Below are 19199 nucleotides of genomic sequence, written 5' to 3' on the forward strand. Positions count from 1 at the left end.
CGCCGATGCAGTGGCTGTTGCGTTAAATTTATTACATATTGATTTTTTTTTTTTTTTTTTTTTCCCAAAAATCACAATCCAAGCTTTAATTTTATTAGAGGAAAAGTTCATTTTTGGCTCATTTTTTTAAAGTCATTGCCTGAAGTTTGTTATGCAACCATGAAAATGAAAAAAATATCATTATCATATATAAATATTGAAATTTGACCCAAGTTTCTCAAAAAAATTTCATATATAATTAATACAAATTGAGATTAAGCTTATGGTTTTCTAAACTCATTAAAGAATGACTTATTTTTTTCTTTGTACTGTAGCCAAAATATGATTTTGTTAAATAACAAATTGTAAAAGTCAGATTAAAGAACACAAGAAAATATTATCCATCAAAATGATGCAGATCTTTTGAACCATCTTGTCATAACACCTCAGTTTTTTCAAAAATTCACCATCATCAAATTTGTGCCTAGAACTTCCGTTTGTTTTCAAAATGATTTCCTTGAACTTTACTGCTGTAAGTGTTTCAGAGGTAATGTCTAGTTTTAACTATTGTCCATCAATTATTTATCAAGGTCAAATTTTTTCTATTTATCATGAAACTAAAAGAAAATCCCCTTTGCAAAACTGAGTAAATCTACAACCATATTATTTTTTTGTTGTATTCTACATGAAATTCATTGTACATTTTCATATATAAAACTTTTTTGTAAGACTATTTTGCAGTAAAACATTATGACAAAGTGTAAAAGAATTTCAAAGTACTTTTTAATGTCGTCAGACTTGTATAGTCGAACAAGGGAAAAAGTTTTTTTAAATTCACCATAAATCAAAAAGGTATTGTGGTAGAGACTTTGTTTTGTTGCAAAATGAAGGTAAATGATTGAATATTACTAAATGTAAAAGTTTTAGTTCTACAATTGAGTTTTAAACCATTTGATTGTTGTTTGCAGTATTGATTAAAGGGTGAAATTTTGGCTTGATTCATATGAAAATATTTCAAAACTGATAGCTACAACCATCTGAGTTATTTTTTTTGTATTCTACATGAAACTTGCACCTGTCATATATAAAACTTTATGTAACGACTAATATAAAACAGTGCAAACATTAACAAAGTGATGAAAAATTTCTGAGATGTTCAAAGGGTGAAATCATAATTTTTGGTGGTAAGGAAAAAGTTTTTCAAAAATTCTGGATAAATCAAATATTGTGCTAGTACTTCAATTTGTTGCAAAATGAAGGTAAATGATTGAATATTACTAGAATGTAAGAGTTTTGGCAACACAATTGCGTTTTTAGTTGTCATTTGGTCAAGTCAAAGTTGACTGAAGGTTGAAATTTTGGCACTGCGTGATTTATGTTAATGATTTCAAACTGATAAAATGCTACAGATTATCTGGGTTTTTGTTTGTATTTTACATGAATTGCGCACATTTTCATATATAAAAGTTTATAGATTTTACTAATATAAGGTTGCAAAAGATTGGACAAAATGTATGAACATGCTTGATTCTAGGTGAATTACCGTCTTGGACAATGTAGAGAATAAGTTTTCAGTTGGTCTTTGGAAGGAATCGAAATATTGTGCTAAATGACTTCAATTAGTTGCAAAAATGAATTAAATTGATTGAATATTACTAGAATGTAATTTTGAACCCCAATTTTTTTTGACCATTTGTCAAGAGTCAAGATTGAAGTTTGAAATTTTGTTCTCGACGTCTGGATATAGTCCTTGTTGTCCCACAGCAATTTTGGTTGACTTTTAATACAATTCAGATCGGACGTTTAACCTATTAATTTCATGAATAATCATTTGACTGCGATCTAATGTGTCTAGTGCCTTCAGCGGGATATGTCCGTTTCAAGACTTTGCTCTGCAGCCTTCAAGTTGTCACCACAGGTTTATATCGTTTAACAGGCCTGGAAAATGTTGGAACATCATTTATTAACACTCTCAGGATGTTCTAGTAAGCTGTAATTGATGACTTATTTCTCCTGGCAACTCTTTTCAGTTAGATAATGTTAGAGCCCTAGATGTTATATTTTTTTTTTTCAGTATGCTTGGATCTTTTCCCAGACCAACAATGTTCCAAGTTTTGTCTTTCTCAGTGAATGTCATCCTAGGAGGCTGTTTATGTCTTCAGATGAGATAAATCAAATCTCTAAGCAGCCTGGTGTCTGATATTCTGAAGACATCCTTGATGATCCATCTAGTTCTGAATCCTTATCATGTTGAGGATATTGAAAAACAAGCTTTTCTTCCGATAGGGAAGTTGTGACTTCTCATTGCCGGTTTTTCGACTCCGAGGGAGGAGAGATCATCACTAGTTTTGTTGCTGATTCGGTGTGAAATTTTCAGTAGAGGATAAAGAGAATTATTAAATTTTTGAGAAATAATTTGATGATGAAATCATTGATTACATGGGTGAAGCGAAACCAACAGATTTGCAAATCAGTTTCAGATGAGTGTAGAACATTTCTCCACAAGGTCAGCGTACATAGATGGATTGTGTGAGTCTGGACTTTAGAGATTGGCATACAAAAGAATAATGTGCATGTATGTCCTGTAAACACTTTGGTTTTTTCAGTATTTTGTCCCTCTTATGAACTAAAATAATAGTAGTATTAATAGTTTTTATCCCATCATTTAATAAAATTCCTGTTCTTAACTAGGAAGATGGAATTATAGCATAAAAATCAATATTAATTTTTGAAAAAGTATCATCAGTGATTTGACAGCTAATTGCCCTTCCTGTAAGCGTGACAGTTGTACATCCTGACAGAGACTCATCCTGTTGCCTCCTGGCAGCAACAGGTTAAGAATTTAAGACAAAAAAATTATTTAAAATTTTTGTAACCTGACAGAGTAAACCTTGCTTATAAGTATGTAACCTCTTTGTTAAGGTTAAGGCAATAATATTAGACAATTTTGATATTAAAACTTATTATACAATGCCCTTGTAACATTGGTAGATAATTTGAAGTTACTGAAACAGGAAAGGTAAATCTGGGTAACCTAATTTCTTTATATCCAAGAGCTTCCATAGTTCAGTCATGCTTGACTTACAATTTCTTGTTGTTTAGCAAAGGCCAGTATTTCCTTGGTAGTAGCTATTTTATAATCAAACTAAAGGGTTTTGTTATATCGATAGTTCCCAGTTATCCTTAATATCCAGTGTTCTTTCAATTCTAAGACATACTCATCATCTACTTCACTGATAATTTCACCGATAGTACATCAAATTGATCTTAATCATAGTTTATGAAATGTGTGGAAATATACAGTGTGGATTTTGTTTAGGGTTGTCTTAATTCTGGGGAGTTGACTCTCAGAGCATTGGTGGTTTCCCATAATTAAAGGCTAACATTATTTGTAGTAATTGTGAATTAATATTATAATACATTACTACTATTTTATGGATATGACCCATTGATCATGTTTCCTTATCTCATACTATGGACATGTACTTTGGCCATGTAGGCCTGGGTTAATTTGAAGCATTTTTATTAAACACTTCTTTCTTTTATCACTACTGGGCTACTGTTATGCAGGACTTTCAAATTACCAGTGTCACCCATATTGCTCAGTCTGCTTTTGCCTGTTGGAAATGCCTCATAACTGGTCAGCCTGAGCCCAGCCCCAGAAGGAAACAAGGAGAAACATTTGGTTAATTACACTGGAAATGTGTGAAATAAACCACATGCTTTGGCAGCAAGTCTTTTAATTAGTCATAAATTATGAAACAGAGCTCATTTTAAAGTTGTCTCTATTAATTATAGATTTCAATGGCAGAAATGTACAGAAGAGAGAGAGACTACTGTAGATGCTACATGAAAATACTTCAAATGAGAATCTATGCTTTTAACCAACAATAGAATAATGTAAATAAATGTAAAAATAAAAAAACATGACACTGATGAATACCATTCAGGGTACCATTATGCTGCCTGGAGAACAGTGGATAGTGATATTCTCTTGGACTTTCTTAGAAAAAGGCTATCCCAGAGTCAAGATTGTGAGGTATATAATTACCAAGGCTCAAAGTTCATAGGCTTCCTTTTTTAAAAATTCTTTGCTAAAAATTCTTTTAAGATCTACCTCAAAAATAGAAATATTTGGCCAGAATCAGTTCAATAAGACCATGATGGAGAAATTCCAATACAGTACAGTGTCAACATTCTAGTAAAATATGGACATGCAAAGAAATATTGTAAAAAATGAACTTTATGTGTGGACTCATTTGTGGCATCAAGAACATGCTATCACAATGGTTCTAAGTGAACAAAAACTGGATATGAACAAGATGATATGTAAAATCATCATGCAAGGTCCAAAGAATGTATGTACTAGTCTTCCCATACAGAATTAAAAATCTTACAAGAAAACTGGGTCATGTCTATTAAAAAAGCTAAATTAGAATTGAAAGTGAGAGAATCCCCCAAGATCAGTGGATAAGAAATGTACACCCTCTTAATCCCAAGACTTGATTGTCTTTAAGACCTAAAATTTTATAATAAAACTTCAAATCAAAACCAGTATGAAACAATATCATGCCTGTAATGAAATAACAGAGCAGAGAAAAGTGTGCATCCACAAGAAGGAAAATAATCATTAATGAAATAACAAAACTGAAATGAGGTTGAGCAATAAATTTTTTGGGACAAATGAGATGGATAATTTCCCAATACAATTCATTTGGTCCCTCTGTCAAATAGAGAACACAGAGGAAGTAAGAGGAGGGTCATGATGGACTGGAAATTAAAGATGAAAAAAGGCCTTTGGAGAAAACACCACCCAAAACAAAGAAACCAACTATCACGAGAGAAACATCGGTGAAACCAAAGATAAAGATATAAAGAAAGAACAAAAACAAGCTAATATTATATCTTAATCTCCTAAAATAATAGTAAAACCCATGAAGGCAGATATCCAAAACACTGAAAAAAAAAGATTTACCATACCATAGATAATAATGATTATATAGTTGACCCTCAAGGGGACTAAAGAGATGACTGTCTTAGTGATTGGTTAAGAACAAATGGAATTTATAAATATACATGGTAGTATACTAGTACATTTTGATGTAATGATTGTTTAAACCAATGAAAACGTTTAATACAAAAACATAAAAGAAAAGGATGGTTTAACAAAACATGATAAAAATTATAAAATTCAACCGATATGTAGATGCCTGGCTTGAGACATAAATGCATAATTGTTAAGTAAAAATAAGTGGTCTCCAAAATGATAGATTTTTTCCTTTTTGTGTTTCTTTATTTTTAGTCATTATACTTTATTATTATCTATATTAATATGCTGTTAAAAATAAAAATGTGAGATGATAAGATCATCAGTAATAAATAATTGGGATAATTAAGACCATAAGTTTACTAACATTTTGTTTTCAACAAAAACATTCTGTAAAATACAAAAATATAAATAATCAAAATTATTGTAATTTTAACTTGTGAGTTTTTAGATAAGACTATAAAATACATGTCATCATATAGATCTTGGGAAAGATTGTTTTTGTATTTATTACCAACCAATGTCGTCATCAGTTTTGCAGTCGTAAATCTGGGACATCCGGGAACAAGTTTACACAAGTGATTCTCATCACCACACTAACAGACTCATAGGATTTTCATACACTATATTGCGTTAAATTGTTGAATTCATGTTTTTCATGAAGAACTAATTATATCAAAACAAATTGTTGAGTAATTTTTGTATCAACTGTCAAATAATTTAGATCATGTAATGTTAAAGCTTAGTGTTGTCACGACATATGTCTATAAATAGAATAGAAATAGAGGGCTGCCATTGGCTATAGCAGATCTCCATAAAATAACCAGCCAATCTGGTTTTAGCTGTATTCTGTCTGAAAAGCGTTTTGCTCCAGAAGCTGATGATGACATAAGTGCATGTGTTTAGACCACAAAACCCTAGTTTTTAGTAATGTATGTGTTTTACTGGTTACACATGAAGAATATAATGAATTCTTCTTATTACTTTGAGTGCAACTGGGTTGAGATTTAGCAACAAAAATATATATATTTTTGCTTCCAGAAGATATTACCAGCTGCATTGACATACCTTTAGAACAAAATTCTCTTTAATAATCTCCCGGGGATGAGAACTAAGCTGCGCCAGGGGTGGTAGTGCTCTACTCTCTCTCTCTCTCTCTCTCTCTGTCAATTGCCATGTAAACACAGATAGAATTACGCTGCATAGAACTGACAATTCTCTCTCTCTCCTACTCTCCCCTCTCTCTCTCTCTCTCTCTCTCTCTCTCTCTCTCTCTCTCTGTCATGTGCCATGTAAACACAGATAGAAATACGCTGCATAGAGGGAACTGGCAATTTCTCTCTCTCTCTCTCTCTCTCTCTCTCTCTCTCTCTCTCTCTCTCTCTCTCTCTCTCTCTCTCTCTCTCATTTGCCATGTAAACAGATAGAATTACGCTGCATAGAGGGAACTGACAAATCTCTCTCTCTCTCTGTCATTTGCCATGTAAACACAGATAGAATTACGCTGCAGAGAGGGAACTGGCATTCTCTCTCTCTCTCTCTCTCTCTCATGTCATTTGACACGTAAACACAAGTATTGTTCAGTAACTCAGCTTTTGTCTTTGTAAAGTTTACCTTTGTCATGTCTTTTCTTTCCTAAAAAACATAAAGTTTTACCTTTGTCATGTCTTTTCTTTCCTAAAAAACATACAAACCATCGTACTGTAGCTACTAGTTGGGCAGCAGATAGGTAAAACTATTAATGCTCAGTGATTGGCTATGATACTTCCCACCGATCCAGACAACAGCGTTCTTAATGACTGTACATCCCATGCGCAAATTAAATTGGTTACAAGTTAAAAGCATTTCAATTCAGTACAGTATAAATACAAAACAGTATATATAAAATAAAAATATAAATGAAAAGTTTTTTATTTACCTTTGGTAAATAAAAGGAAAATGATACGCGATGAGCAGAGGAAGAGTAACTATCTTAAATCGTGGTCAAACATTACGTATTTTAAATCGGCTGACCCTTTTTTGGTGTCGTTCTTATCCGATATTCGGGTTAATGAGGTCCGGCTTAATGAGGGTCGACTGTACAGCAAAATATCAATAAAATATGTTTTTTTCAATAATTAACTTGTGAATTACCAATGTCTCCCCTATCTACTGAAAAAAGAAAATAGGTCAGCTTCAGTACTGTATGAGAGAAAATGAATGTGTCTGGATATAGGGGTAAACTTTGAATAGTTTTCACACTTCGCTTTAAGCCATATATTTTTAAGGGTAATGTTGTAAGATGCCTTTGAAATATTAAAGTGTTTTAGATGGTAGTTTATGGTATATCTGACATAGGATGATAGTTTAGGGTATATGTTTGGTGTTTGAACTATTAAAACAGGCAGTTATAAGCATTTTTAGATGGGGTTTCGGTATTCGCGGGTGGGTATGGTACTCATACCCCGCGAATACTAGGGGATGACTGTGCAGCAACAGTTTAACAGAACTAATAAACTCTCTGAGAGGCATCAGCTTTTTTCTCTTCACTTTTGAAACACTCAGTTATGTGAAGATGGAATTTCAGAATTTTGTGTCGATGGGGAAACGAGAGTTTATGGCAGGAATAAAGCCATTTGTCTCCACCATCCCAGTATCTGATAGGAATGAGCAACTTTTTTCCTCCCTTCTGAGGGGAAAAAGCTCCCATTGGACATGGCTACCCCAGCAATTTGAGACCCCCACAAGAAAAATCTCAGGATAGCCATGGCTGAATTTTATGCTAGGCTCCACCTAATTAAAGAGCTTCTAGTGTCTTCCAGAAATGTTCACTGCACTAGCCAAAACACTTATGTGGACCCTATTGGGAGCACTACAACTTTCTGGAGTGTCGCATCATGGCTTGAAAGGAAGCATTGGTGGGCTCCAACATCTCGCTCCCCAATGTAACCTCTCTATTGCTTTCATCCTCTATTTGTTGGGACCCTTTTTTGAAGAGCCTGTTGTTGCACAACTCCCTGAATGAGCCCGACAACAGAATTGCACAATATATATAGTAAGCCCCCCGGATTCGCATTCTCACAATTCGCAGACCCAGAGATTCGTGGAATTTTCTGTGGAACCTATCTATAAATTATTTGTGGGAATATTATTTTCGTGACTACTGTACTGCACATACATATACATTTTATGGTAAAATAATGATTTACAGTACTAATTTTCAAATATTAATATTATGTTTATTAAGATTAAATAACAACATTGAATAATAAAAATAATGATTCTCTCTCTCTCTCTCTCTCTCTCTCTCTCTTACTGAGATGAGAAAATTTTTGTTCATATATAATATGTATGTTTATTTTTGGTATAATAAATAAATGATATACTGATTCTCAAATATTAATATTAATGTATTAAACACAGCAAAATATCAATTCATTAAAGAAAATATAGTGAATTAGCAAGATTTTAGTTCAATATAAATTCTTTCCCTCATCTTTTTCCAAAGCTTTGGAGCAAGAGGGGTGGGGTGTAACTTGTCAAATGTCAAATATCTTGATATACTGACTGCAAGGTTAGAAGATGTTGCCATTTAGTGTTCAAACATACGAAGGATACTGAAAAGTCTCTCTCTCTCATCTTATGTAAATTATGTCCTTTGTATTTCATATCTCTCTCTCTCTCTCTCTCTCTCTCTCTCTCTTCTCTCTCTCTCTCTCTCTCTCTCTCTCTCTCTCTCTCTCTGTCTCATGTAAATTATGTCCTTTGTATTTATATCTCTCTCTCTCTCTCTCTCTCTCTCTCTCTCTATTCTCTCTCTCTCTCTCTCTCTCTCTCTCTCTCTCTCTCTCTCTCTCTCTCACTGAGATAGGTTTTTATGCATATGTAATAAGTTTTATAGATAAATGTGATGTTACTTTGTTATTAATTTTTTTCATACTTTCCATGCTATAATTACAACATTCTGCATTTATATTGTAAATTCTCAAAAATTGTATACTAATACATATCATTCCCAGTCTTTTCTCGGATTCTCTCTCTCTCTCTCTTTCCTTCATAAATCATGAATTTCCATTTTTGACATCGAACTTGAGAATAACTTTCTATCTCTCTCTCTTTCTTAAGAATAACTTCTCTCTCTCTCTTTCCAAAGTTATTCTCTCTTTCTTTGTCATAATATGTAGAACAAACACACTCTCTCTCTCTCTCTCTCTCTCTCTCTCTCTCTCTCTCTCTCTCTCTCTCTCTCTCTCTCTCCTCCTCTCTCTCTCTCTCTACCCCCAAAGGATGCTCAGAATGTGAGAGATGGGTAGATAGATAGATATATAGATAGAAAGGGAGAGTGGTTGATAGAAAGACATATACTCTCTCTCCCCCTCTGTTATTGCCTGGAAGGGTTAAAAGTACAGTACATATGTACAGGCAGTCCCTGGTTATTGGTGATCCAGTTTTATGGCACTTGTCTAGCAATGAAAATTGGTGATTTTCGGCGCTGATATGTGCTGATTTCCACTTACTGGCGCTGATACATACCTAACAGAGGTGCCGATCTCCAGTTATCAGTGCTGATAACTGGGTATCGGTGCCAATAAGTGCCAAAAATCGCCGATTTTAGGTTATTGACGATTTTCGCTTATCTTCACGCCGTTGGAATGGAATCCCCACCGATAACCAGGGACTGCCTGTAAATATTTTTAAGATGACTTTGAAATTATACTAATAATATCATTTCAAAGATTAATACAGTAGTAGGATAATAGTTTGGTATGGGCAGTCCCTGGTTTCAAAGCTTGGTCGACTTCTACGGCGTTCACAGAGGTTATGGCGCTTTTCAAATATATTCATCAAGAAGTTATTTCCTGGTTTGTAGCGCATGTTCGGGGTTACAACCGTTGTCGCCGATCAGGCGGAAAAATATGCCTCGAAGCGGCAGAGTAATAAAAATTTGGAGAGTTTTTGATGAAAAACTCAATAAAAATGCAGGTTACATAATTTTCAATACACTAAGCATTAAAGTAAGGTTTTCTTAGGATTTTTGTGATTTTTGATGATTTCAGTTCTGACGTGGAAAAAGCAGAACCCCATCATAACCCGGGGACTGCCTGTGTTTGATGTGGGATATTAGTTTCAGGTACAGTATACATTTGGTATATGAACTTTCAAGATACGCAGTTATAAGCATTTTTAGAGGGGGGGGTTGTTAACTGTTTGCAGATTTTAACTATTAGTAGGCGGTTATGGTACACATCCCCCGTGAATACGGGGGGTTTACTGTACTGTTCTTGAAAAAGGCGAATCTCAGAAACAATATCCTTGAGAATTTCCTCTTCTTTAGCCTAAGAAAGGGCGTGAATCAGAGACGTACAAGTCTGCAGTAACTAATAAAGGACCCCTCCAACAACAGAAGAAAGGACAACAATAGCATCAGCACCCCTTTCAAAGTAAACAAGATACTCTTACCTGGGGAAAGAAAAATCAACTCCTGGACCTTGTATTACAAGGAAAGGAAGAGTTGGAGCCCCATAGGACTTGCATGGCTTGGGTTGTCTTCTGCAGCATAACATGCAATGGAAGTCCTCCTCTTGGGGGACTCGTTATAATTCACAGTGGGCTAGGGTAGAGGTGGTCATACCCTTCAACTCCTCAAAGTGGTTGTTTCCAAAAATCAGATCCCCTTTTAAAAGGGGACCATAGATAAAGATTGCTTTATTTACCACCACTCTTCAGTGTCCCCAAGAAGCATTTCTCTGAACGAAGAGTGATCCTTGACCCATCAAATTTGAACAAACATATTGTTTGTACAAATTTTTATATATACTGTACCTATTTTATGGGAGCTCAGGAATGAAGGATTTTAACTGTTGGCCTACCTAGATGATTGGCTAATCTGGAGAGCCACCAGAAAAGAGTGCTGACGAAACCTGAAGGTTTCTGAGGCCGGGACTTCGTTGGGCTACTCTTTGCGGTCAGCTCTCTCTTCCCAAAGCACTCAAACCAGAATAAGGAAGGACTTAGTAGATTCCTTGCACAGCCCACTCTTCCAGATGACAATTGTCCTGTTACATTTTGGGTCCATGATAAATCTAATTCTGAGATTTTGACTGTAGGATTTACAGAGTCTGGCTCTCACATGCTGGGGAAAGGCTTTGTGATCCCTTCATCTGAGATTGGGGGGTCTCTGGCTAACAGGCCAACCTGACTCCACCATTTGTACAGGTGATAATACATATGGATGCCTCCTTGACAGGTTGGGGAGGCCATTGGGAGGATTGTCAGTTGGGGGAAGATGGTCACCTGCTCGAGTCTTTTCATCCCAGAAAAATGAAACGACCAAAAGGGGACTCACATTTTGTTGGTGTCCTAGACAATATGACTGCAGTGTCCTCTATAAAGAGGTTAGGTTCATGCTGAGCTGCTCTCAAGCCAGTACAGTAATTGCTAACATCCTTCCACAACCCAGAAGTGGACCGGTTTGCCACATGCAAGAACCATCAATTTCCAGTGTGTCTCTCTCAATCTGGACATTCAGGCAATAGCAAGAGATGCATTCCTACAAGACTGGAACAAATGGAGGACAATAAACCTTTTTCTTCAATTGTCCCAGATTTTGAAGGCTTTGAACAGTCTACTAGCTTTCAGCGGAACTGCTTGCCTAGTAACCCTGAATTAGCCAAACGGTAATTGGTTCCTTATTTCTTTCACAACTGGCAAAAGAATAGAATATATTGTTGTCCATTGTTCTATCCCAGACAGGAGGAGGGGAAGTCATCTACACATCCTCCTTTCTGAGCCTTGACTTCACAGAGAATTTAAAATTTAGTCTACTGTGAAGATTATTTGCCTAACATTGCTAGGTACCTATGGACTTCATCTGTCCAACATACCAGTCCATATGGGAAATGTGGTTAGATTACCCTTACACTGAGAGCCCAGTTGAAATCTGTTAAAACAGTTTTACATTTTATTATCTTTTGAGGTCAAGTGCCTTGCTATTTCAACAATCATGGCGTACAAGGCAGCACTTGCAGAACCCTTGCCTTGTGGTTTGGAATTGATTGTAATATAGAAATTGTTAATTCCTTTCTCCAGTCTTTTACACTGCAAAAGATCCCCAGCTCTACAAGGTTTCCATACTGGTCCCTGACTAAGGTTCTTGGACTCCTGTCATCTGCTAAATTCATGTTCTGCAAGGCAGTCTTCTTGACTGCTTATCAAGAACTCAGTTACTTTACTGGGCTTTCGTAGACAAAGACAACATTTCACCACTCATACACCTAGTTATCATTTGCTGTTGTCTCCTATCCTATCATTCCTGGCCAAGAATGAGGACCTCAGGTTTGTTGGTTATGAAAAATACAAACTGATTAAAAATTTGTCATTTTGACGTAGGAAAAAACCTATTTTTGGTAGCTGCTGTGAGTCCTCAAACCCACCCACTTTCCCTGGCAAAAAGGCATGGGACTAGGGTGAACAGATCTGGCGTGTAGTGAAGATGGCGTTGACTTGTTGTCACATCTATGCGAGCATAAAGTAGAGCCTAGGTAACTGTTGTAGGACAGGAGATAGAGCACTCCTGTCCAGAGTCCTTTCTATTCTGTCATTGTGCCAACAAGCACTATTCTGGCCGAGACCAACTGTAAGAGAAATCTTTGTAATTGGTTGGTCTGTCTTATGGAGCCATGGGGAAACCATGAGGATGAAACTCCTTTGAGGATGAACAGTGACTACCAAAAACAGGTTTTCCCTACGTCAAAACCTGTTTTATCATCACCAAAAATGCCTTGCTCCAGGTTTCCATTTTACAGAATTATACTAATAATGAATTCTGACTACTTTTTGCCTAAATTTCAAACTGGCCCCATTAGGAATTAGGAACAGGTCATCTGTAAACTGTAACCTACGGGCCTCCCTTTATTCCTTTGTAGCTTGTCCATTTCTGTGTTAAATAATGAACTCTTCTCATTGATCCCTGGTGGACACCAGTGTTATCTGAGATTCCGGCATACCTGACACTACGTTCTCATAGTTGATCTTGAGGATTCAAATGTAGCTTGAAGCAGTGGAAAGAGAAATATAATGGCAAACCAACACTAAAATTTTGTCTAAGCCAAGTATTACTTCAAGAAGCCCAGAGAAAAATTAATAGACTCAACTTACGGAATTTTGTACCTATCAGCTACCAAGCCATGATTATTTTTTCCTTGCTACCACTTTTAGACATGATACATTTTTAGGTAAATCTCTTAAATTTTAAGGTAAGTGTAAAGTACAGCTTAGTTTAAGCTTGGAACTATGTGGAATTGTTGTTAGCTGTAATATATCTTCAAAACACTAAAGTGCAGGCTGTAATGTAGGGTCTCTGTTACTTAGTGGACTTTATCAGAAAGGCCACACCCCCAAAAGCATTGGTTAAGTTGAGATGCTGCTGTATTAAAGATAAACTGCCTGCCTACCTGCCACCACTTAGCCACTTTGGTATTAAGCTTCATTGACGTATTTCTAGCTTGTGTCAGGAATACTCCTTTATAAAATGCTATGATTTTTATATTCAGAAAAAATGCTGAATGCCTTAAACAGTTGGTGCATAGTTTAACAACTGCTTCTCGCATCATTACCAGCCTGAAACTCAATTTAATACTTTTGACAGTGATTAGTTACACTTGTTTGAATACACAGTAAAGTTTTTATTATCATTTGAGGCTTTATCATGACTTCCACGGTTGCCCTGTTTAACTTTATCTTGTATGTCAATTTCAGGGGAAATGATGTTGCCTCCATTGCAGCTTCCAGGAAGAGCCTCTCAGTTGTTTGTAGAGGAAGACATTGTCATTGTACTTACCACTGATGCCACTCTTATCATCTGGGACATTAGCAAAAAGAAGAGGTTGCTTTCAGAATCTATCAGATATTTAGGTATTTTTGTTTTTTATTTGTTCAAGTTGTAATGAAAACAGTTTGGAGCCAACATTTCATTTGCAATTCATGTGTGGGATATTTTGGACTTTTACGTTTTTCATTTTTATTTTGGTGCTGTTTGAAGTGTTTAGTGGTAAAATTAACCAATCGTAATGTTTTCATGATTTTTCATGAAGAAATCATTATTTTCTTTTTTTGTAGTTGAAGGACGCAGTGGTGGTGTCAAATCTGTTTCGCTGGCTTTGAAAGGAACTCCAGTTGTGCTTTTAACATCAGGTGAAGCCTTTGCACGATGCCAAGAATTAGAGGCTTGGTTGCTGCTGGGTGAATCTTCCAGTGTGCGTCGTGTGTTGCAACCTGAGTATACCATGCTGCCACAGTGTTATCAGAGCAACCCATCCTTGCAGCCTCTCAACAGTCTACTACATCAGACTGCTGCATAGTGAGTATGATGATTCATACTTGCTGTATTTCACAGCAAAAAGTGGACGTAGGAAATTTTAGAATATTAAATTTGTTTACATCTCACCAGGGTAAAGAAACTATAATTTTCAGGGATGTATTTAGTGTTTTGTAGAGTAATTGTATATACCTTCAACTGCTTTGATTAATATGAAGTGTATCTCAGTCATTTTGAAGTATACACTATTAATAGTTTCTAGGCCAATATTTTTGTGACATAGAAATATGTTGGTGGATGTGTATAGTATTTTGCAAGCTGATTTTTATTATAAGTGTTTAAGTCAGCATTGACATAATTGTTTGTAACTGGTACAAGTTTTTCTCTGCAGACTGAAGGTTAACTTTTCATTGTAATTAAGATTGTGCACTGTTGTCATTTAGTTTCCATAGGCATCATTTGTCATTCAACTAATATTAGTGAAATACCAGAACTGAAATTAGTATTGAACACTTGGAGGCTTTAATAAAATATTGTCGTTTAACCGAAAATGTTGTTTATCATAATTTGTAAGAGGTGTACAGTGAAACAGATCTGTATGAATTAATGTTTCACAATATCAGTTGGTATCGTTCTGTTTGTGAATGGTTTTGAAGTTTCTACAAGTAATTGTGAAATAGCTATTGTAACCAGATCATTTTTGACTGCTCCTAATTTGTCGTTGTATTCTGTCAGCTCTGGGTCTTCAAGAGTCTCTCGTCCACTAATCTCAGATGATGTACGCCAGAGTATGACAGAAGTTTACCTCGACCGGATGCTTACATCTGCCCGTTACCTTCACTCTTCCCAAGACTATAAATTCTGGTTGAAGAGGAAAGTCCAGTTCCTAATTAAGGAAGGTAAGTGTCAGAAGTTTTGCTCAAATTTGTGATTTGTCTTGGCAAAGGGATGGAGAGCTTTTTCATGTACCATCAAACGTAATTGTGTATGATGGATTTTCATGAAGCTTGAAGCATGAATTTTGAGAAGTGAATATCATTACTTGCTCTGAATGTGTGATTTGGGTTCATAGTGATTACTGATCTCGTAGAATCATGTGGGTGAGTGTGGAAATGTGTTTGTAGTATCCAAGAAGATTTTTTACTCTGGTGTAAATATTTGTGGTACACATTTGTAGAAACTTTCTTCACCCCCAAATTTAAATCAAAACAGTGTGTGCTTAACCATTTCTGATGTCCATGATCTTGTCCAATCAAACGTCCAGAAGTATGTGATGAATTCAGTAGCCTACTTCATAACAGCTTAATAGAAGAGGAAGACCTTACCATGTGTATTGACCATATCTTCTTGGAGTTCCTCTCATTATTGCGATGCAGACTTCTGTATTGTCCATTTGGAGAATTTGCTTGCTTAGTGACTTTCAGAGGTTGTCATATTTCATTGTTTGCCCAGACAACTGAATTCTTGTGTGTAGTTATGCAAGTAGTAATAATCTTTTTGGGTAAGCTGCAGACTTTTTGAATATATACCTTCCAAAGAACAAGAAACCATGCAACATAGTCCTTATTTAGAATATACTGCATTAGAATTCTTGAAACCTGTATGAGGAAGTCTGTGTCCCATTTTTTAGTTATTAATTTGAAAGATTTTGTGTTTAATACATTAATCATTTTATAGTTTACATGAAATTTATTTAAATTTCATTAACAGGTCAGGAGAGGAAGCTTAGAGTTATCTTTGATGACTTTCTGGGTCCAAGACACAGTGGTCATGCACACACTGATGAAGCAGCCTGGTCACCAAACATCATGGTAAGAGATGAAGTGATTTTGTACGTTTTCTTCCCAATTATAGATTGGAGGATTATACCCCGTGAAATTTTGGAAATTCAGTAGCATGTGAGTGGAAAGTTTTCGGGAGTGAAAACAGTGACATTGTAGGTGGATGTTGTGTGGTTCATTGTAGGCATTACCTAAGCTTTTTGACAGCATCCTTTTGGCCCCTAGCTGCAGCCACTTTCCTTCCTTTTACCATAGCTCCGTTCATATTCTCTTTATTTCATTTTACTTTCCTTAACCCTCTCCTAGTAATTGTTTCAAAGTGCAACTGCATGGTTTTCCTCCAGTTACACCTTTAAAACCATTTTTACTCTTAATTTCCCTTTCAGCACTGAATGACCTCATAGGTCCCAGCGCTTGGCCTTTAGCCTAAATTTTGTATTCCATTCCGTTGTACAGTGCCCCGAACCCTCAGCCATAAGTGCCCTTTTTTTTTTTTGGTTTTCATTATTTCCTTTTCTATATTGCCATCTTGTTATCTAGGTTCTCAAAATTTCTTTACATTTTAATGCAACTGAAGAACTCTCATTCTTTTTACTAGTTCCTTCTTCATTGGCCAGCTGTAAGAGAGTGGAAATTGGATTTGAAACTTTAGAAATGAGTTACATTGAGACTTCAACACTTCAGAACACTGATTTACTATTATAGCTATGTCATTCACCCACTGTGTTTATGTAATTTGTCACTTTCATTATTATGAATTTTGTGATAGGCTAAGGTTGGCTGATAGTGGTTGATTAATGTATTGCATCTTTTTAATTGGAAGGTATTGTGGTTTTAATATTAGTGGTTGGAGAATGTGGTGGAATAGGTCGTTATTTTGTTAAGTCAGTCATCAGCATATTTGGTTCATAGTTTTGGTGAGATTCCATGTCATAAAATTTAGTTCTCAAGGAGAGGTTATTCAGTAAGACAACTATGATGGAGAAATGTACAGGGAATCTTGATTAGATGGAATAACTGAAAAATAAAAGACTGAAAGAAATGCAGATGGGCTGAAGGAATGAACTTGAGAACCTTGTTTCAGATGAAAGGTAGCTAAACCTAAAGTTTTGCTTGAATATAAATGGAAACCAAAAGAAAATTATGAAAAAGAAAATTTTTTGGTTGATATTTTCTATAAAAGTTTTATGTAAGATAGAAAGATTCTGGAAATGGCTGCTTATGTAACTTAAGGTGAAATTCAACAAAATAGGTTTGATCTAGTTTCTTGTGAGTTATTGATTTATGTAACTGGATTTGAGTTCATTACTGTGGCACAAGTCTTTGATAACCCAAATAAGTTTTATCATCCTAAGAATGAGAGACTCATTGGGGAGTATACACTGAAATTATAATCTATTTATATTTGCATCATTTATGTTAATTACATTATTACATATTTTTCCAACAGGACATGGACAAGAAGTCACTTCTGGAGGAGTTTCTAAGAGAGATTCTTCTAGCAGAAAATTCACTCCAACTCCAGCGACTGTACTCCGAGTACAAAAGCCAAGTGGATGGTGATGTAGTTGAAAATATTTAAGTAATTTTTGTATTTTTGATTGGTTTTGCCACGTGTACCTACTTAATCAACAAACCTTTGCATTGTACATGAGCTTTATCTTCTATTGGCTGAGAGAGTAGACCAGTCCAAAGTCAGGAAAGTACCACCAAGTGGGTACGAGGGATGGTCACCCATGAAGGGTGGGTCATCCATAATAAAGGGTGATTCCTCCTATTCATTCACTCTGGCTAGTCATTATTCTTCTGATCTTGTCACTGTGAGGATGATGTCTGTGAGTGGTGGACTATTAGTCTTGTAGTTATTTTTCTCTTCAACTTTTACCTTTAGGATATTGGTCTTATTCCTATGTTGAAGTGGGTGAATCAGAGGAACAAGAGGTTTTATTTTTAGCAGAAGGGAAACATGGTTTAAAAATTGTAATAGTGGTTTTGAATGTGTTAATAATGTGAGACACAAGCTGCTCTCTCACATATCAGATGTGAAGTCTGTGTGTGGTTCCTTCTAAAGTGCTTATAAAGTATTGATAGTTTACGTAAGCTTATTTGCTTGGTTTAGTGTGAGCAGATACAGGTTTTGTATAGAAGGGTAATTTTTATTCTAATTTTTTTGTATGTATTTCTGTATCTTTGTTATATACAGATACAATATGCACTATTATGCATTTATTTGGAATGTTACATTTATCTTAGATTTTTAACTTACCAAAAAAAAAATAATGAAAAATATTTTATTTGACTTGTATGTTATTGGCTACAGTTTCTTTGGCAGCTTTTCCTCTGCATATATAGCCAGTGGCACTTGGTTTATGCAGTTAAGATTATTTCTGCTGGTTACAGAAATAGCTTGACTTTCTGCCAGTTTTAATTTAAATAAGGAAGGCATTTAAGGTCATGTCTGTTTCTAGTATTTTATTTTAATATTTTCACTTAAGAAGCATTTGTCCTAGTTGTCTTTAGTTTTTGCTCAAGGTATGGATTATTGGAGTTTCTATCATGTATGGACTTCAGGCTTTGACAGTATCGTAACCTTATTGACCACTGGCCACAGGTACCAGGAGGGCTCTTTAGGCAAGAGATTTTTCGGTGGTCGTCTCCAGTATAATTCCTGGCACTGATTTCCCAGCCATCAATAGGCACAACTCTTTGAAGGTCACACCGCTAGAATTGGAGAGGATAATGATGGACATCTAGCTTCATTTTTAAAATTCAGGTACACCCCACATGCCGTGATGAGAACAACTTTTAAATGTTAATTAGCTTTAAGTTATCAGGTAATCAGTCTCTGGATCATTTTGTGCCTCTAAAGACTTGCCCTTCCTTCAGCTTCCTGCCAAGATCTCTCAGTCCTATGTAAGGGTGTTTGACAAATTATCAATAGCAGACTGCTTGAACATGTACAGCAATCTTTCGTGAAATGGAAATCCCATACAGTCCTCCTACTGTATTTCGAATGAGGAAAGCACCCCAAGAATTTGTGGACTTGCTACGACTTGACTGTTAGCTCCAGTTGCTTCCCTTAATCTAGAGACAACTC

The 19199-nt window shown here is 35.6% G+C and overlaps 1 protein-coding gene across 4 annotated transcripts in view; it reads left to right on the top strand.

The window, feature by feature from the left end:
- Positions 1 to 18389, top strand: part of Hira (histone cell cycle regulator-like protein) — a 77396-nt gene extending 59007 nt beyond the window's left edge. For all 4 annotated transcript variants that reach the window (XM_067099916.1, XM_067099918.1, XM_067099917.1 and 1 more), the window contains 5 exons: positions 13763 to 13918; positions 14123 to 14363; positions 15057 to 15220; positions 16032 to 16132; positions 17553 to 18389. In XM_067099916.1, the coding sequence (XP_066956017.1) occupies positions 13763 to 13918; positions 14123 to 14363; positions 15057 to 15220; positions 16032 to 16132; positions 17553 to 17684 (794 nt within the window). In that variant the 3' untranslated portion in view covers positions 17685 to 18389. The remainder of the gene's footprint in view (positions 1 to 13762; positions 13919 to 14122; positions 14364 to 15056; positions 15221 to 16031; positions 16133 to 17552) is intronic.
- Positions 18390 to 19199: the final 810 nt, after the last annotated feature.

Source organism: Macrobrachium rosenbergii, chromosome 56, assembly GCF_040412425.1.
Source record: "Macrobrachium rosenbergii isolate ZJJX-2024 chromosome 56, ASM4041242v1, whole genome shotgun sequence".
NCBI classification, from domain to species: domain Eukaryota; kingdom Metazoa; phylum Arthropoda; class Malacostraca; order Decapoda; family Palaemonidae; genus Macrobrachium; species Macrobrachium rosenbergii.